Source organism: Lonchura striata, chromosome 2 (genome assembly GCF_050655825.1).
Source record: "Lonchura striata isolate lonStrDom1 chromosome 2, ASM5065582v1, whole genome shotgun sequence".
Taxonomy (NCBI): domain Eukaryota; kingdom Metazoa; phylum Chordata; class Aves; order Passeriformes; family Estrildidae; genus Lonchura; species Lonchura striata.
In genome coordinates this window covers 72383019-72404271 of record NC_140704.1, presented here as the reverse complement: position 1 = coordinate 72404271, position 21253 = coordinate 72383019, and the positions used below count along the sequence as shown (strand labels likewise).

At 42.8% G+C, this 21253-nt stretch overlaps 1 protein-coding gene across 7 annotated transcripts in view; it reads right to left on the bottom strand.

Moving 5' to 3' along the window:
• CTDP1 (CTD phosphatase subunit 1) overlaps positions 1 to 2635 on the bottom strand; it is a 95948-nt gene extending 93313 nt beyond the window's left edge. For 4 of the 7 annotated variants that reach the window (XR_014952758.1, XR_014952757.1, XM_085571547.1 and 1 more), the window contains exon 1: positions 2283 to 2635. Coding sequence is in view for 4 of the 7 variants with exons in the window: in XM_085571547.1 (XP_085427673.1) it covers positions 2283 to 2620 (338 nt within the window). In the remaining 3 variants the exon portion in view is untranslated. Of the gene's footprint in view, positions 1 to 1920; positions 2223 to 2282 lie in introns of those variants that run through there. The other 3 variants (XM_085571548.1, XM_085571549.1, XM_085571551.1) reach the window with 3 other exon arrangements.
• Between the last annotated feature and the right edge of the window lie 18618 nt (positions 2636 to 21253).

Below are 21253 nucleotides of genomic sequence, written 5' to 3'. Positions count from 1 at the left end.
TCATGTTCTAATGAAATGGAAAAATACTTTGAGTAGAAACAGTACTTCTACAGTGTTTCAGTGTTTGAAAAATATTTGCAAGTATCTTAGAGATAGACAGAATTCAGTACTAAATCAGCCAAGTTCATTTTTCTAAAGGTGGCACGGCACCTACCATTCTGGATAGTTCGGATTAGAAAAAGGGCATCTTCTGCAGATGATGAATGAATTTCAGCTATGCTACCTACTTTAATCACACCAGTGTTTTAATATGCAAAATCTTAACACATATTGAAATATTGTTAGTGAAATGTTATTATTTCAATTCCACAAAATGGGAAACCACAGGCAAGAGATTGAATGTTTGCAAAAAAAACCTTTTAAGTGACCAAAGAAATGTAGTTATGTCTTCAATTACTGACCAGTTCTACTACCCCTAGGTCATGCTTATTCTGCCTCTTCACTTGAGCTTCTCCCTTGCACTCACCCAGTAAATACCACTGCAACAAGCAACAGAGGAACCTCGCTGAAAAGTCAGAATTCCAGAAGCATAATGCCTAGCAATGGTCAATATCGAATTCAATCTTTCAGTTGTGTAAGATGTAAATATTCCAGAAGCCAAGAACAATGGTAATAAAGGACGCCATTTATATTCTAATTGTTTCAAAGCAAGGACTTATTAATTATAATCAAGCGACTCATGACAAGACAAATCCAGTAAAAACAGTGTATAAAAATTGGTGCATTCCTGTCCATGAAGATAACATTGAGCAAAGCTAAAACTAAAATGCTACTAAATCAGCAGCAGACCCAGACTACTTTAAATTGATTATATTTCTCACTTACAATATTTTTAGTTTGATTTTCCTTCCAAGTGCTTAGCTAGCACAATGAAAAACCTAGATAAAGTTATCTTCCCTTTTATTCAGTGCTACCAACATGAATTTCCTCATGCATATGGCGTTTTAAAATTTCAGCTTGCACTTTGAAGATCTTTTTTAGTCTGACCTAGCATTGACAGTACCTTTGTTCTACATTGGTATTAAAGACAGCCCATGCTGCGCCAGATGCAAGAACAGAATGCTGATGCAGCACAAAAGGAAAGCCACCATCTTACCTCAGAAAGAGCTATCTCTATAGCAAGAAACACACAGCTTGCATCTCCTCAGTAGCACATTATCTGACTGATACAAAAATGTATCAGACTGGTCTTTTTCTTGAACCTTTCAGAGCCCTCAAACACAGATGTTTTGCATATACTAGTGAATTTCAATCAAGAAAGTTTAGGCCTGGCTGCTCTCACCAACTGCAATCAAAGTAAATATGTTGCTGTCATAAAAGAGAGGAAGTACATTGTTTAACTGGTTTCCTACTGAGAAAGAATAAATCTGCTTAAAGTACAAGGTAGCAGGCTATTCGCCCAACTTAACCTAGAAATCGGAGCGCCCCCTATCTATCAGGCATTTAAGAATTTAAAAGTCAACAAACATTCAGCTTTATCAAGACAGACTCATTGCTAAACTGTAGGGGAAAAAGTCCCTTGCTCTTCTGAAAGATAAAATCGTGGTTGTACTTGTGAAGTCTTATACATTAAAATATCGACAGCATTAAAAACATTTAGACTGCTAATATTACGCGTAAGGTACTTAATTTTAAAATGCCTCGCTGCACTGCTGTTTCCCATTAAAATTCCTTCTATGGAGCACAGAATGATCTGTTTATTCCCCGAGTTTTGCACCAACCTAACAGCCAAAGTAAGAAAAGTATATTAGGAGAAGAGGCAGTAGGTAGAAACTGATGCACGGGAAGTTCTGCCTGGACACGGGGAACAACTTCTTTATCATGCTGGTGACTGTCCATTAGAAGAGGTTCCCCAGACTGTGGAGCCTCCCTCACTGCATATATCCCAGAACCATCTGGATGTAATCCCGTTCAACATGCCGTAGGGCGACGCTGCACCACTGCGGTCCCTTTCAACCTAACTCATTCTGCGGTTTTGTGATTTCTAAGTAGTGTAAGCGCAATGCTTCGAGAACCCCCCACACAGCAGGAGGGACGTAGGCGCTCTCTGAGACAGAGCTCGCTCACACCGAAGGGCTCAGCTCCGAAACACCACGGGGAGTGGACCACGATCCCTCGGCACCTCCCCGGCCGCTTCCTCCTCCTCCTTCTCCTCGCACGGCGCCTTCCCTGCGCACAGCCCCGGAGGAAGGGCCTTTGTGAGCAGGGCCCGGCCCGGCCCCTGGGAAGCCGCGCTCCGCCGCGTCCCGCCGCGGCTGCCCGCGCCGCCCGCCCGCACTCACCCGGGCGCGATGAGCTGGCCGGGCCGCGCGCAGAGCTCGCGCACCACGCCGGGCCGCTCCGCGCGCAGCCTGCGCTCGGGGCCGCCGCGCTGCGAGCGGGCGGAGGCGCCGCTGGCCGCGGGCGGCGGCGGAGCGGCGGCGGGGCCGGCGGGGCGCGGGGCGGACGGCGGCGGCAGCGGGGCGCAGAGCGCCAGCACCGACCCGATCTGCACCGCCGCCCCCACCGACACCTTCCACTCTAGCAGACGCAGCGGCCGAGGGCCTGGAGCGCGGATCTCCGCCACCGACGCCGGGCCCTCCGCGCCGGGTCCACCGCCTCGCTCCGGCCGCTCCTCCATCTCCCCGGCCGGGGGTGCCCGGCAGTGGGGCCGGCCCTGGCGCTGCCGCCGCCGGGGGGCGTACGGGGCGCCCCGATAGTCAGCGGCGGCGCCGACGGCGGCGGGGTCACGGCGGCTCCGCGCAGGCGCCGCGCCGCGCGTCCGGCCGCGCTTAAAGGCACAGGCGCGGGCGGCGCGGGGAGGAACCGCGGCTCCCCGCGACCCCGCCCGCCCGCCCTCAGCGGCGTCACAGAACCGGAATTGGAGACTGTCCCCAGTTCGGACCTGTGGGCATCGTCAGTTCCGACTTGTGGCCCTGCACAGAGCACCCCTAGAATCACATCGTGTGCCTGAGAGCGTTGTCCGAGCCTTTCTTGAACTCTGACAGGGTCAGGCTTGGTGCTGTGACCACTTCCCTGGGGGGCCCGTGCCGGTGGTCAAGCCATCCTCTGGTTGAAGAACCTTTTATTTTCTTATTATCCAACTCCCTTGGTTTAGCCCCAGCCAGCAGCCACGCCCTACGCAGCCACTTTCTCGCTGCCCTACCAGAGGAACTGGGGAGAGATGTGGAAGGGTAAAAGCTGGAAAACTCGTGGGTTAAAATGAAGACAGTTTAATAGGAAAACCAAAAGCCATGTACACAAACAAAGCAAAACAAGGAATTGATTCACTGCTTCCCATGAGCAGGCAGGTGTTCAGCCATCCCCAGGAGAGCAGTGCCCCATCACATGTGACAAATTGAGAATACAAGCACCATCGCTCCATCATCCCTCCTTCCTCCTTCCTCCCTCCACTTTATTTACAGACCATGATGTCATGTGGTCTGGAATATCCCTTGGGTCAGTTGGAGTCACCTGTCCTGGCTGTGTCTCCTCCCAAGCACCCCCACATTCATTGCCAGCGTGGCAGCACAGAAAGCTGAAAAGGCCTTGGCTCTGTGCAAGTCCTTCTCAGAAATAACAAAAACATCTCTAAATTATCAGCCCAGTGCTCAGCACAAATCTAAAACACAGTCCCGTTCCAGCCACTGTGAATAAAGTTAACTCTATCCTGGCAAAATCCAGGGGACCAATCTAAACCTCCCCTGACACAGCTTCAGGCTATTTCCTTGGGTCCTGTCACTGGTCACCACAGAGAAGAGATAATGCCTGTCCCTCCTCTTTGTGTTGTGAGGAAGATGTGGACTAAGACCCTGCTCAGTCTCCTCCAGGCTGAACAGACTAAGCGACCTCAGCTGCTCCTCATACAGCTTCTCCTCAAGACCCTTCACTATCCTTGTGGACCTGCTTTGGACACTCTCTAAGATCTTTATGTATTTTTTATATTGTGGTGCCCAAAACTGCACACAGCACACAAGGTGAGGCTGCACCTTTGCAGAGCCCATTTGGACAGTCACCTCACTCTGTGCTGATGCTGCCCAAGGCCTGTACCCTGAGGAGCCTGTGGAAGCTCTGCAGCACTCTCCAGGTCTCCCCTGGGTCAGAGGGCAGATGGAAAAGGAGAGTGCCCTTGCCTGGCAGAGCAGCCATCTCCCCGTGGCACTGGCTCCACACCGCAGTACACTGGCAAGGAGGAGGAATAGGGATGTCTGGCAGAGAGGAGTTTGGATGTGGACATATCCATGAAGGATCTTGGACATGGACATGGCCCAGCAAAGGCACAGCCTAACAGGGTCACTCATACTCCACAAGCCAGCAGGGCTGACTGGAGCTGAGGTTAGAGATGTCCCTAAGGGCATGTGCTCTCCATCAAAAGATGCCGTGGACATACTTCCCACCCATGGTAGCCACATGGCAGGGTAATTTGTCTCTTCAGCCACATGCCAAGGATGGACTTGTGCCATGTGCCAAGCCTTGTGCAAGCCTGTTATGGAGCAATGAGATGCTCTGAGCTTCCATGGGAACTCTCAACTACCTCAGCATCTCTAGTGCTTGTGTAGCAAGTGTATAAAATATTTTTACCTTGTTGATGTGTCCTGAATTAATGTCTTGACCTAAGACCTGAGAGCAGCAGATACCAGGGGCTTCCACAATAAGTCTTTTCCAGAGAGTGACTGGCTTGCTAGTGAATAGGATTTTGGTAGGGATACACTTAGTGCCCATAGCTCAATCTGCAGGTGCAGTATGAGCTGCAGGTGGAGCTCTGGAGGGGCAGGAACCCGAGCCTGAGCCCAAGGTGAGAGGCCATTACCTGCCAACCCTTTGCATAACAAAGTGCATGAAGATCTGTAGCCAACCCAGGGACCTGGGCAGCCTAGAGACACAGGAGGAGCTGGTGACTCTAGACTTTCCCATACTTGAACTTGGAGGGTATAAAAGCCCAGGGTTTCCTTTGTTGCTCTTTAATGGCACCCACCTCTAGCTGTTATTTTGATATTGCACCATGATTAAATTATTTTAAGGATCAGGATGCCTGAGATTCTGCTAAGGGAAATGTGGGATTGAGCCCGTAAGGAAACCAGGTCTGACTGGGAGTATGGGAGATGTAGATGCCAAAGGGGCCTTTGTCCCAGATTAGGTGATGCCAGAGTGGCTCCTGGATGGTTGGACAGAGAAGTTTCCTTAACAGGGAGAAGCCTGTTAGCATACAGTCTACAGGCAGTCTCCAAACGGTAGGTACTCCTGAATTTTTCCCTCTAAACATTAGTTAAGAGAGACCTTAAAACAAGACCAGTGTGGACTGGCTGGGAACTGGACCTGCAAGACATTGCTATGAACATCATTATGAGCTTGGGTTGTGAGGCAGCCACCATCACAAACAAGCAGACACTGGGAAATTTTGGAGTGAAAGTTGTACACAGACACAATGCCATATTGTATTGTGTATTATTCTTAATGTTCTTTTCATGCTGTCCTGCGTATGTGGTAATGCTACTTTATAAAAGGTGAGTACTTTTCCCCTAGTATTCCATCTCTCTACTACTTTTGTTGCTTTATTTGCTCTTTCATAATCTGAAGTAAATAAAATATGAAAATCTGAAATTAAAATAAATATAATCAGCACTGAAGCAATATGACCATGTCCTCTTGCACATGAAAACTGAACTTTGAACCCCCAGTGAGCTCTGATGGCACCAGCTTCAAACTCTACCAGGAAGTGCTGACTTGCAGAATTTCTCCTCAATGCTCATCTCAATGTTTTTAGCTCACACCCAGCCTTCTTTCTTTTGTAGAGTGGATTGATATTGTTTTGTTCAGGACAGCAGGCTGATGACTGCCTTGAGAGTGCAAAGAAAAAAAGATAGCCTCAAGGAGCAGGAGAATTCATCAGGAATTTCACTATTCAAACTTTTTAGACTTCTAAATCTAGCAAAATCCAGTTCCATCAAGACTGGTACTCATAATAGTCAAGGAAAGGCTGATAATAATAGCTGAGGGTGGGAAGGGACCTTTGGAGATCATCTAGTCCTAGCTCCCCATCTCAAAGCAGGGACAACTAGCAGGTTGCTCAGGGTCATGTCCAGTTGGGCTTGACTGTCTCCAAAGATAAGACTCTGGAGCCTCTCTGAGCAACCTGTGCCAGTGTACAAGCAACCTTACAGTGAAAAAAGCTTTTTCTTGAAGTGGAATTTTGTGTGCTTCCATTCGTGCCAATTGCCTCTTGTCCTTTTACAGGGCACCACCGACAAGAGTCTGTCTTTGTCTTCTTTATCAACCCTCCCCCATCTCTATCAAATGTTTACACAGATTGGTAAAATCCCTCTGGAGCCTTCTGTTCTTCAGGCTGAAATGTCCCAGCTCTCTCAGCCTCTTCTCAAGCGACAGATGCTTCAAACATTTGAATAGTGTTGTGCCACTTTGCTCTTGTTGTTCCAGTATATCCATGCCTCTTTTGCACTGGACCCAGCACACTGAGTGTAGGGGAAGGATCACCTCCCTTCAATGTATTTGCAGTGCTCTTCCTAGTGCAGCATGGAATACTGTTGTCTTTGCTGCAAATTTTACCTTTGCTGGTTCAAGGTCAGCTTGGTGTCCATCAGGGTCCTCAGGGCCTTCACTGCAGAGCTGTGTCTGGGTGCCTAGAGTTGTTACTCCCCACAGACAGGACATGGCATTTGGTTTTCTTGAACTTCATGAGGTTCCTCTCTGCCCATTTCTCCAGGGTGTCAAAGTCCCTCTGGATAACAGCACAGCCATTTAGTCTGTCACCCACTCCTCCCAGCTTGGTATGACCTGCAGACTTGCCGAATGTGCATTCTGCACCATGGTCACGGTCATTAACAAAGATGTTAAACAATATTGTTCCCAGTATTGTCCCCTGGGCAAAGCAGCAGTGAGTGGGAAACTAGTGACAGGATACTCCTAGCACACCATGAAGCATCAAAGACAAGCTTCATATTCATATCCATATTTATAGTAATCTTTGGGTTTTGTTTTGTTGGTTTCTTTTTTTTCAATTTCTGCCCTAGAGAACAACCTCTTTAAGAAAACCAGGAAAGACTCAATTTTTTCCAGATTCCCTGAGTGTAATCTTGCCTTGTGTTTGAAGATTAGCTCAGGTAAACAAACTTTGTTGGTACTGAATGTCCCATTATTGTATGCGGAGAAGATAGTCTTTGCAGCAGAGCAGAACCATGGCACAGAAATGATCTAGCATTGTTTGCCCCACACATACCTCAAACTGATGGTCACTCTGTTTTCCTTTTGCCTGCTAATCCCCCTCACTCAAAGACACACATTTAAGGTCATGCAGCTTTAACACCTGCTGTTTTCTTGACAGCTGGCCTAAACCACAGCTTTTATATGTTTCAATGTCATATCTGCCTTACCAGATCTCCTTGGAGGGGTAAGGATAGATAATATTTGATCCCTCATTGAGAATTCTGGCACTTTAAGTGAGGGATGAAGTGAGAAGAGCTCACCTCTCCTTACCAATCTCTGGAAGAAACTAAAGGTGTGCTGCATCTTCTGCAGTACTGCTGACCTCAGGAAGTCTCTGCAGCCCCCCCTTCCACTATATTTTGTAACTATTTTTTTATTTTCTCTGCATATATAATTGTGCAGATGAGCAGCTCAGATGGGAGAATAACAAAAGAAATCTACATAATAATTAGTATTGTTTCTTGCTATTTTGATTGACCTGAGACAAATGTTTACAAAATAATTGTACGAGTTAATCCTAGGAAGTGCAGGGGAAAATCCCTGAGATGGCGTGATGAGAGCATTAGGGGAAGAATTGTAATTCTATTAACTAGTAGAATCCTAAGGAGCACACCGTGTTAGGATGCTTGACTTCATTTCTGGTTATACCAGATGGCTTCCATCAAGAGGCAGATGTTTTTCCCAGTCTTCCCCTCAAAAAGGACATCAGAATTTAACCACGCCTTTGTATTTGAATACATAGCATGAACAAAAGCATATGGTGTAGATATCAGCTTCACAGAATTGTTGGGTGAAAGCAGGGGGTGGTAGATACAGCCTTGTGGCAAAGCACTTCTTGAAAATGATCTATTTTTAAAAATACATATATTGTAAAAATACAGCTGACTTCTAAGAAGATAAACAAGATAATCTGCAGTGCAGTTACTTAAGGTTGAAACATGCTTAGCTAAGATTTCTTTTAAAATAAAAGACAAGTTACCCTGCTTTATGTGTTATAGCTTTAATGAAAATTCAAAATGTTATATAATGCCTATTAAAGATGACTTGGCTGAGTGTTTTCCTATTAAGACTGATGACTGATGCTGTAAGCCTATCACAACATACTTAGTCCTCACTAAGACCTATTCCATAGTAATTCTTGGGAGGGTGTGGAGTACAAGGTGGTCAACCTCCCAAAATTTCCAAGTGGCTTACAGAGATCTGCAAATGGGGGAGAGCCACAAGGCTCTCACTCACTGCTCCTGGGAGAGCTGTGGGGTGGTTTGCAGACAGGGCATGACAGCAGCTCACCATGGACCCTGCTGCAGCCTGAAGCCCAGGCATGCAGCTGCAGCGCAGGGTGTCTGGGCAAAGTCACTCTTGGCTTCCGCTGTGGCTGGGAATTTGAATGGACCAGCTGCCCTGGTGCTAGGGCACCATTACCAATTACATGATGTAATGTTATTATGAGAGCTGTTGCTGAACTACTTAGAAGTGATGCAGAAGCTGATCAGGAGTCACAGATTGTCCAGTCCCTGTGGCAGGGAGTTTTTAGCTGTTTATATATAATTCCTGAGTGCAAGAAGTCTGCAAGGTGGTATCACTTTTAAATATTATGAAAAATGTGGAGACATACAAAAGGTCTCATAGCTCTTCTGTGCCTAGACACCTTATTGTATCCACTGTGATAATCAGTGACAGATCCTGGTTGGGGAAGCTAAATAACCTCATCCTGTATTTTGAGCAATTCCAGTAGGAAGGGAAGCTTTAACCTCCTCCAAAGTTGGCAGGGCTTATTATCAGAAACTCAGGCAGCTTGTGCTGTATGTGAGCACCCTGTGTGAAAGAGGTTTGGGTAGTTTCTATTGTGGCAATCCTTTCCTTACTCTAGATTCTTGAATTCTTAGCCAAGAACCTTCTGCCAGGGTTTCTCCTGGCTTTTACAGAAGCAACCCAGGGAATGACTTTAACACACAGAATACAATAAAATGCGTGTCTGCAGATTGATCCCATTCCCACTGAACTATCATAAATGTTATCAATTGCCTTCAAAAGGAGATAAAGCAAATTCTTAGCATTGCAATAATCAATTATCAGGCAGTTTAAATTGCACTACCACCAGCTTTTCCATCAGCTATCTCTTAGTGTCTGAAAATGTGATCTTCATACTCTGTTAACAGAGGATCTTTTTTTTTTTTTCCAGAAAATATCTTTGGCAAAGCTCTGTGCTCCTCAGTGGAAATATAGCAGAGACTAATTTAGCTTCTCAATTTTTGTTTTTCTTGGGGAACCTGAAAGGAAAAGATGTAAAAAATGAACCATTTGTGAATGTTAGTGTTACATTTTCCCTGCAGTTTCTTTTCTGTGAGGGGGTTAGTATTGCACTGATGGATCTGCACATGTGTATGTTCAGCAGTGCAAATACTTGTGCATGGATGTTTTTCTATATAGCAGCATCAAGACTGGCTCATGCCAGATCAGCTGCACAGGAGATTACTGCATGCACGTCATCAGGTATGTGGCTTCTACCCATACACACCCCAGCATAGACATGTCCTTTTGGTCCTGCCCTTTAAAACCTACAGGTTGCAGTCTTTACTCATAAAGTAAACCATTATTTACTTAGGTTATGGCTACTCCCACAATGCCTTCACAGTCATGATTCACATCTTGAAGCCCACATAATTTTGAAGTGTGTGACTCGGAAGCATGAATGAACACTTCTCCCTCTCCTTAGTGGGAATGCATACAACTTAACATCCCTTCCTCCTCTGCAGAAGAGAGACATGTCTAAACATTTTCATTTCAGAAGAGAAGCTGATGACAGAGTTTCCTGTGCCATCACAAGAGAAGTTCATTCAAGTGCTAGACTGGGCCATCAACAAGACAAGATGGGGAATTTTTATAACCTAGGCTGTTTGTGACTGCAAAATGTTAGAGCAGTGATTTCCAGCCTGTGCTGTGTAGGCTTTTGGGACTGGTGAGTCTATAGATGGTAATTAAGAAGGACACTTTGCTGTCTAGTAGTGTACAGCTGGGAACATTTTTTTCCCCCTCACATACGCTGGAAAATGTATAGAGATGAAAACCAGCCCAAAAGCCCTGCCATAATGAAACATCTGCTCTTCTTATCAGACTTGTGTGAAAGGTTTATTGAGTCTAAATTTTTCAACTTTCACCTGCCCCTCCCTTTATGGCAGGCCAAAACTGGGAAAAAAAAGAGAAAGAAAGGGGAAGGGGAAGGAAAAGAGGAAGAGAAAGGGGAAGGAAAAAGAACAAGAAAAAAAAAGAAAAAGAAAAGAAAGAAAAAGAAAAAATAGAAAGAAAAAGGAAAAGGAAAAGGAAAAGGAAAAGGAAAAGGAAAAGGAAAACAGAAAAAGAGAAAAAGAAAAAGGAGTTAAGTTTTTATCAGATCTCAATTTTTACACTGTCCCTGGCAGGTGGTGGGGCTGAAGTGCTCCCCCAGCCCAGAAGGTCTTGCCTTTCTTCACTGTCTTTTTCTAGCAGAGTGCCATATGGTGGTTCTTAAGAAGAAGCAAATATTGAAAATACTGAGTAAGATAACTCTAAAACAAGAAAAACCATTTATTTAGAGCAATGAAGAAAAAAAATCTACTATCTGGGAAAAAAAAACAACCCATGTTGCTTCTTCTACACAGGCAAAATGTGACAGATAAATTCAAAGTTCAGAAAAGGATTGAATGTAATACTTTCCTGCTTATTGTGAATCAGGAAAAGTTCAGAAAACCAAGCAGTTATGTAGGCAGGGAAGAAAGAAGTTGTCAATTGTGATTTTTATGCAAATAAAAAACTCATAGCACTGTAAAGAAGATAAACATAATCAAAAAATTATCCATCATGGAGCTGGTGATTGAAGGGACAGCAAAAAAGCCATTTGGTCTGGTGGCTTGCTGAGGAAGGACATGCTGGAGACAGAAGTCATCACCAGGTGAGGAGAGTGAGGCAAGTGCCTCACCTTCTTGTTCAAAGCAGGGATGAAAAGAACACCTGAAGAAGGGGGAAGACAGGACAATAAATGATCAAAGAGGACATAGCATATACAATGTAAGAGACAAGCATGGCAGCTTTATAAGCTGATCTTAAAAACCATAAATTATGGCAGTAGCATTAGTGGTGAGCCTCTAAAGTGGGAAAAGTGGGGTTTCATACACATCACAACTAAACTCATAATCATATCTTGAAACATGTAGAAGCAATGTCTGCACAAGCTGAGAGATAAACCTTTTTTCCCCTTTTACTTCATCTGAAAACTTGCTGTATATATGGTACACAGGGTTTTTCTTGCTCATTCAGGGATATTTTGCAGGAGACATTTTTATAATCTATTCTCAGGATGGCAAAGTTTGGACTCCCCTTGATCTTGTTGATGGGCACTTTTAAAACAGAGGAGAGAAACTTTTAGCAATGATCCTCAGTCAGGATCTTCTCTGCTCCAGGTGTCAGCTTTTTATAGCTTTATATGCATCACACAGGTGGAGAGGCCAGCTCTTGTTGTGCACAGTCCTTGACTATGAAAATGTGTATGAGGCTAGTCTCCTGAATGAGATATAGTAAGTGAAGAAGCCACGCTGTATTTATCACTCCATCACTGGTCCTTGGAGAAATATATGTGTTCTATTCTTCTTGGTTTGACAAAAATGCTCCTGTCTTAGAAAAGTAAGTAAACAGGGTATGTATCTGGAGTAATGTTCAGTATAATAAATGCATATTTCTATAGGAGCAAAATCATAGTCTAGTAGAAAAACTGGCATCAGGTGTGATAGCACAAGTCAGAACTATCCTCAAACAGAATTAAATTGTGGCTAAGATCTGGTAAACATTTTACTTTTCAGCTGCATACTTTGCAGATTATTTGCATGACGTCTCCTTTTCTCTCTTTCCCTTGTTGGCTGACTTCATGCCTGTTTGGCTTGTGCCCCCTTTTTTTTTCTTCTCAAGTCTAGTAGTGATTCACTGGAAAAAAATTCATTTAGCCAGTGAGCAGGAATTTCTGACCTATTTACAAGTGAACTTCAGTATACTTTTCATAGGTCAAAGTCAAGCCCAAAGTACGCCCCAGACAGCCTGTTAGAGCCCTGTCAAGTTCTCAGTGACTTCTGATGTTTCCCCTCCAGCCCATCTGTATTTACCTCACCTGGCCTGCTGTGTCATAGGTGCTATTCACTGTTATTCAGAGTACTTTCCCTTAAAAGAGCCTGTATTCTTGGGGATGGGCTGTGTGTCTTCTGAAAGGTCTCTAGAAGATACTGCATTGCTGGAGGAATAATGAGAAATAATGCCATTGGAGATTCTTCTCTGCTTTCCGGGGTAACACGGATCTGACTCTTGGTGCTTGAGCTGTTGTTGTTGGCTCCGCTGCGTAGCCTCCGCATTTCCTAGAGGATCATCCCCGTTTCTATAAGCAGAACAACCTCGTGTTTTCCGGCATTCACCACAGGATGGCAGTGCAAGATTTTAATTGTCAGTCTGTTCCAATTGTATGTGTATGTGCCTGTGTATGCCTGTGTGTATGCGTGTGACAGCATAGTTAGACAGAAAATTAAAACCAGTACTGCTTTTTTTCCATTTTGAAAACAAAGATATACTGGTTTCCTTTGAAACAAAGTGGATTGTGAAAACACAGAACCATTACGAAAACAATGCTGCTGCCGCGCGTGAGGTACTGCCATATTTCAGAAATGTACCTCAGCTTTCTTTGTATGCTGACTCTGCATTTAATTAATTCACACCGCTTCCCTCAGTGTAAAACCTGTATTGCAAGGGTTGTTTACATGATGAACTCTACGTGGCTTTTGAATTCAGGAGCTTTTGTCCTGACATTGCATCTTTGGCCTGTGTGCTAAGGCACACTCCCTGCCGGTGTGGTCTCAGAGCATGTCCTGCCAATAGTGCTGCAAGCGATGTTCAGAAGGTCAGTTCAGCATTCTTTCTCTCTCCAGTTTCACCTTCTCATTTTCTTTTTGCATGTCAAATCAGGAAATTAGTTTTATATGAAAACGTACCTGACAAAACCAAACAGTAGTTAATTAGCTCCCCTATCTGGCTTGCAGTTTGGGTGCCAGCACGGACAAGAGGAGGCAGTAGGGAGTCTGGGATCATCGTTCTGGCTGCATCTCATGCCCAAGATGTTTCAGATGGTGGCAGAGTTAAAGAAAGCTTTCAGGCCTGGGCTGTGCTGGTTGTTGATTCAACTGGTTTGCCATCACTGGTGCTATTTTCTGGTTTGATCTTTACAGTGAGATGCTGATGGTGTTTCTTGCTCCATGATGTTTTTGTCAGGATGCAATAGAGTAAAGTCTTATCAGGTGTATATCATTGCCATGCAATTCAAGTTTTCAATGAAACATCGTCCTTTGAACTGCTGCTCACACAGACACACACACACACACGCACTCACACACTCAACATCTTACTGATAATTTCCATGCTAGGGCATTGCACTGACTGCATAGCTAAATCTGTATAGAGAGTGTAGCTCTTGCTGGAGACAGTTTGATAAACAAAAGCTGAAGGGTTCTTCAAGTAGTATATGTCAGTTAGTGATGCTACTTTTTTAAAGCTTATGTACATGTGTTTCGTAGTCCCAGTAGTCCACTGACAGATAAACAAAGTGTAGAGTTCAGCAGTGCTGCTGGAGGTGTGATAAAGGCTCCAGAGCAGCAGTTCTGTTTTCTCCTCTTCCCAATAAAGGGCAGTTTTATGTTTCAGAAGATTTCAAGGAAGATTAATAAGATCTGATACAGTACCATCCTGCACTGGAAGACTTAATGGAGGAAAAATGCATTTTCTATAGTTAGTACTCAGCACACTTAGCCAAATCTGAGAGAAGTGTTACTCTTACACTGAGTGTTAGATTTCAGACTATATCTGTAACATTTCTAAAACCAGGTATTTTTCTTCACAGTGTAACTTCAGGAAAATATCCATATTATCTGAAGAGAAGATTATTTTTCTGTTTTAATTCTTACAGAACATATCTCTCTATGTCAGTCCTAGTGATATAGCAATAACTGAAAAGTGGACAGAAACACCTATTTAGTATGAGATATGGCTACACTGTCTAAATTGAACTGAGAAAAAACATGTATGTCTTCACTTAGAACTATACAAAAATTCTATCATCTTTTCCAGATGCATAATCTGGGTTTTCTTCTTGCACAGATAGCGATAGTAATACATATTAAATGTATCTGTCCAACTGCAGTAACAAACCACAGAACAAGAACAAGAACAAATCTCTTCAAGAACAAACCTTGCAGCTAATATTCAGTTAATATTCTCATATGTTTCCAGATGCAGTATCCCAAACCAGACACTGCAAGTTCACAACTGCACAGACCCTGAGCATGTCACACACACACATTCTTTAGTTAAGGTATTAAACTTTGCCAAACCCCTGTGGCACAGGGATGGTGATGATCTCTATTTCCAAGGCAGGCAGCGGGCAGGTCTGCCTGCAGCCTTGGTATGAGCTGTGGGCTGGTGTGATATGCTTCGTGACAGGGGAATTAGGGGCAGAAGGGGAAGGGGACAGCCTGCCTGTAATTGCTACTGGGATGGACATCCCAGTAGGCTTGTTGTCCTACAAGACCATGTAAGAGCAGAATTTTTTTCTTCAGGAGGGTTTGCAATATGATGAGACCTGACCAGTAGCACAGCTGCAGTACAGATACTGTAGTGGTGTGTTCATTCATGTGCATGCACGTCACAATGTCACACTCTGAACGCATTCCTTTGGCAGGGGCAGTTTTGGGGCTGGAGAGGGAAGGGGAAGAGATGCTCAAAACCAGAACTGAAAATGTGCTAAGGAAAGAGGAGTATGGGAAGGAGGAAGAAAAAGGGGGGAGGGCAGGAAACACAGAGAGCATTAAGAGACTTAAGGTAGCAGCTGAGAACCAGCAATGGTGGGAGAGATTCCTAAGAACAGTAATCAGAGAGCAACAGATGAAGTGGTATTACTTGTACCCAAACACATGCTCACACATATGTCAGAATTGACAGACAATTGGTATTAGGAGGAGGGGGACTGTCTCACACAGAAAAAGGCAGGGTTTAGACATCTGTGGCTGTCGTGGTTATTAAGAAGTCCCCAGACACCTCCTGCTCTGCATGCAGTGTTGCTGCTTTGGAAACCCTGAGGTTGTGGAGGTGCCCACAGCTGCTCTCCCAGGGCATGTCTCCGAGGGCAGGCTTCAGCCCAGCAGCAGGGCAAGTGTGCAGCCGGCAGCAGGGGCAAGCAGATGGGCCAAGCCGTGCTTCTGCAGGAGCTGGGCAGAGCTGAGAATAAACCCCAGATTTCCTGCGCCTCAGCTCCATCCATGAGGCCGCTGCTTCCCCACGCACTGATCTGACATTACAGAACGTATGGCGATGCAAAGCCACAAAGAAACTAAATTAGGAGAGTAGTAGGCGTATGACTTGCATGCAATGTTTCCCTTTCACTGCAAATTTCTCGTTTACTGTTATTTTTGCATCGGCCCATGTGACTGAATTCCCATAAAGTGGTCTCCCCCACCTCAGGCAGTTGATAGAGCAGGAGGCAGTCACTGGGCTGTGCCTGCAAATTAGAGACACAGACACAGACCAGGCGTCTGAGAAAGAGATGCTGGTGTGGGAAGGGATGTATGAACCTCTCTGGCACAATTCAGTTGTTAGGCAAATGAAAATGGAGGAAAAATGAACTGCCTCCCTGATTGTTTGTATAAACTGGACATTTGTGGGGAATGAGCAAGTGGAGTGGTTATCAACAATAAAAGAGTAATAAAAAGATAAGATCTTTGCATTTCAATTAAAAGAAAAATCATTGCAACAGGATCAGATGTTTCCCCTAGCAATGAGGCAAAGAATTTCTCTCCAGGCAGGAGACAAATACCTACTTCTTTCCTTTTATCAAGTATTAACCCATAGGCCTCTGACAAGAAAACGTAGAGAACTAGCAGAGAGATTTCTATTTGAAATGGGAAAACACTTTTTTCTTTTTTTTTTTTTTCTCTTTGTTGAAATGTGAAGAAAATTGGACCAATGAATTAATGGGGTGGAGGAAAACCAAGCTATTAGGAGACTTACACCAGGGGAAACCTTTGAGAAAGATGGCTTCTCTGATGGAACTGGGTAAGAAATGAAAGAAAAAAGCATCAGCTTTGCTCTGCCTTATTGTCATCTGCACATTAGCCATGTTTGCAAAACACACCATGCAGCATGTGCTGATCCAATGGCAAGACTCGCTTCTGCTAGAAAGATTTTACTTACTGAAACTGTCAGCTCTATGCTACGAAAAACAAGTATCAGATTAAGTGATCTAATGACAAATTCACAATATTCAGTGCTGAGGTAGCATACATATGACACTTGAGTCAACGGAACAAGTAGATTTGCCTTTTCTGTACTGTTTTGTCAAGATTGTTCCAAAGTGGCTGGAGTGATGCCTAAGGGTTAAGCACATGATTTACTGAAGACATTCAGAGTCCACATTCTGGCTTGTCTTCTCTCTGTCAGTGCCAGGCAGGTAGATAGATAATCAGGGAGCAAGTTGGTTTCACTGATTAACCTTAAGGATCCATTGTGAAGATTGCAGCTTTTTAGAAAGTTAAGAATTGTCATTGATTCAACTGCCCAGGACACCAGCTACCTCCCTAAACAAAACTTTAGAAATGATTTCAAACATTGAAGTACTTAGTTATTTTCTATTGAGTATAGTTTTTAACTCTGATTGTTGCTTGATTTTTTTTAAAAAAAATCTGTTTGCAGTGGAAGACAGAGTTTTTTTGTTTTGCGCATGTGCAGCGTAATCCTGAGAAGAATATCTGTTTATTGCCAAGGAAAATGTTGTCTGTAAAGAATGCGTGAAAAAATAAGGAAATATACCTGAAAACATAAGACAAGGCAATATTTCAGCCAGTATATTCCAGACAAAATAATTTGAATGTGGTACAGTGGCACCTCTTCGAAAATGTAGTGCAGTGATTTGGTTTCCCTGTTCTATGAGCAAGTTTCTCATCCTGACTGCAGCTCCCACAGTGCTGGAGGAGCCATGTTCATGCTGGGGACAGCTGTAGCACATAGGAGATGTGGGCTGATGAGGAGATTTCCTTAGGCAGATAGGACTTCTGGCCCAAATGAGATACTGAAGTTACATTTACAGATCACCGTTTTGAAGTTATTGCTCCTCTATTGAAAGATGTCAGTTTTCTAATGGGAAATCTATCCTCCAGATTTTCTGACCAGAATTTATGTTTATCAGCCTCCTAATTCCAAAGTCTCTTCTCCAGCACTTCCTTTTCTTTGACAATCCACTAACAGCTTCATTCCCTTCCCTATCATTGGCTCATCTTTCTTCTTATGTGGAAGTGTAGATCAGCTGAAACATGTATATTTCTTGTCTCCTTCCAATAGCAATTTGATTCTTTACATTAACCTTAAACTTCAAACACATTGAGGAGAAAGGTAGGAGGCTTCTGTACCTGTCATTTGTTTCAGTATTAGGAACTAAACATAACTTCATTACATCCCCCACTTTTGTTCTTTACATACATTATAGAAAATGTTTTAACAGCATTTGGCAAGACACAATTAACCAGTGAGCAGACCTTCCTGATAAATATTCACAGGTTCAAATCTACATATTGTAGGCTGAATTAATATCTACACCTACTGCATATGCTAAGTATAATGTCATGGAAGTACTTCAGTGGGTTCTAATTCTTAGTGGATATATATATCTATATATCTGTATATATGTGTATATCTATCTCAAGCTGTAGTTCCAGATAAAGATTCCTCATACGGGTACCCAAGCGGTATCTTGCACACGTTCCTTGTGGTCAGTGAGTATGATGGATACATCCTTAGTGGCAAGATGACAGTTACTTCCTCATGGCAGGGGAATACCCAGAAGAGCATTAATAGGTTTCAGTTGCAGGAAAATTGTCTGACCCATTGAACCTTTATTTTTTGCAGAGTAGACAATTTCTTTTTTTTTTTTAACATTTTACATGTTGCATATATTTAATGAAATATGTATTTTAAAAAGAGGTTTCTAGAACTGCACAATTTGTCTAAGTAACATTTTCCTAGTTAACAAGTGTTTAGGAAAACACTAAGATCCACTTTAATATAAGCCAACAGATGAACTTCTCGAGGGTACTTTTTAACCTAGGTTTTTCTAATTTAGCCCTAAGTTAGGACTTATACTTAGTCTCTTGTATTCTAGGTGACTGCCTGAGTGACCAATCTGCTGGCTAATATGGGAAGAATCTCTCATCCTGTCTTCTGAGGGGTGCTAAATACTAATAACTAAATACTTATTTGAGAAGGTCTTTGGACTCTGAACTTTGCTGTGTTTTCTGACTAGTGGGCTAGAGAGTCAAGGTGTCTTTTCTCTCCCTGCTATCTTCCCTCTACTTTGATTTCTAGAGCAGTGGTAATTAATAATTTACACAAAATTGAACATTTCCAAAAGTAAAGATGGAAAGAAACCAATCCCTTGGTAGCTATATCATCCCCATGGTATGTCACTAAGGAGAGATTTGGGAGAAAGTGTTTGGATGCGTGAACTATCTTTAAACAGACAAGAGTTTGGATCAGACACAATTTTTTTATTGAGTTGGACTTAATACTTTTTGGATTTGATCTTTATCTGTCAGCACTCTTATGCAGCCCTGACTCTTCCTCATATGCTAAATTTGGGGGGAAATGAGAGTGTCTGAACCATAAGAAAACCTATTATTTTTTTTTTTTTAATGCAATACTGAGATTTATACTGCAACTCTATTGACTTTACAGTGTCTTTGAAAGATATTACTAAATCCACTCTCTTTAGTTAATTTTAAATGTTATACTCCCCTGGTTATTTCTGTTAGCTGTGTTTCCCTAGTTTTGCTTTTGAAATATAGAATTAAATATTAAAAGGTTAAGGTTTCTTTTTTATACTTGCTTCCTCCCCTCTCTTCTGGTCTAGCCTAAATGCCAGGAGAAGAAAATGCATTCTCAGACTTAACTCAGCTGCTAGCTCTAAATATTCTGTACTAAATTAAGTACAGAAACATGGTACAGATACAGATACATGGTACTCTGGAAATATGGCTTTGAGAAACAGAATTGTGATAGCTCAGGAAATTGCACTGACAATCAGCAAGGGCTCTATCCTGATGAGTAATGGGGGAGATTTGTCATTGTCTTCTCACACCACATATTTACATATGAACTCCACTTTCAGAACCTATTAGGCATCATATACTTTTGCACATGGGCACATTTTCCTGAACAATATGGGAAGAACAAACTTTGAATTAAAAAAAAAAAAGAAAGAGAGAAGTTCAGATCAATCACACTCTTATTTTAATCTTGCTTTAAATGTGCTGTTTCCTTTTTTTCCCTAAATAGTTTTTTATGTGGTTGCTGAAACATCTTTGTAAGAAAAGCTACAGTACTCATACAAGGAAAGTCCCTGGTGGTTTTTCAACACCATTTTTATTCAGATTTTTTAATTTTAAAAGGGAAGATCTAATAAGCATGCCAGTCATAGAAATCCCTTATCATCATGATTACTGTTTAAGTTTTATGAAGAGTAATCAAAATTACATCTATGCAATGGGTTGTCTATGGTGGTATCTAAAGTGGTTTGGGAAGATATATACTGAAGGAAACATTTTTATATGCAGAAAAATTAGGCCTGAAAGTGTATTCATTAGGCAAGATCAGCCATGCAGATGAGCATTTAGGTGTGTTTGAATTGTTTAATGTCCACAGTTACCATCGAAAATGAAGATACGCACATACAACAACACCAGCAAATAAATTAATTAGCTGCAAGAAACATAGGCCTTTCTTTCAAACGTTTTCTCCTTCCTTTCTTCCAGATATTTTCTCCTTGTATATCAGTTTTCTATAAATAATCTTCTAATGACTAAATCTGACAGTTCTGAAGACTTAGATTTAGTCCGTGCCCAGTACAGGTAGGTACAACATAGATAACAATATTTGTTGATCTTTCTATATCACCATGTATTATTCTCAAGAATTTTTGGCAGACCGCTGAAAAGAACTTTGGAAGAACCAGAAAAATTATTTTTTCCTACCAAATGCATTCACAGTACTGTACCAAACCCTCCATAATACTGGGAAGGATTTCAATATGTTAGTGGTAGCAGACAAAGGCTCTGACAGAGCAGATACACTCATTAAAGATCACTTTACACATCTTTAGAAAAACTCTAGTGTTCATTTTGTAAATTTAAATACATCTTCTGGTGGGTGGATGAATTCCGTCAAGCCATGTTTCCTCCAGATAAGACAGGAGGTCAGATTATCTAAACTATGACACTTTTTACTGTACAAATCACGACCAGGTTCACAAGTGGTAACTCTGGATTACTTTTTCAATCAGGAAACAGAAGGCATATATGGTATTGGAGCATGTCCAGGGAAGGACAACGGAGATAGGGAAGGACCTGGAGCACAAGTCTGATAAGGAGTGGCTGAGGGAGCTGGGGTTATTTAGCCTGGAGAAAAAGAGGCTCAGGCGGGACCTTAGTGCCCTCTACAATTACCTGAAAGAAGGCTGTAGCCAGGTGGGGGTTGGTGTCTTCTCCAATTAACAAGCAATAGGACTAAAGGAAGTTGACCACAAATTGTGTCTGTGGAGGTTTAGACTGGATATGAGGAAAAATTTCTTCACAGAAAAGGTTGTCAAGCATTGGAACAGGCTTCCCAGGCAAGTGGTGGAATCACTGTCTCTAGAACTGTTAAAGAAATGTGCGGCTGTGATACTTAGGGACATGGTTTAGTGGGGTACCTGGCAGTGCTCAGTTAGTATTTGGACTCAGTGGTCTAAAAGGTTTTTCAAGCCTAAACCATTCCATGATTCAATGAATTCCTACAGGTGTGTGAATAAAAGAGACCGTGTCTCGTGAGCTTCTTTGTTACCAGATCAGAGTCTAATAGAGAAAAACTAATGACTGGAATAACTTTGAGATGCAATATATATTACATAGCTTTTTATGACTATGAGATATTGATGACCTGACTGCATCAATTAGCCAGGCTGTGCAGGATC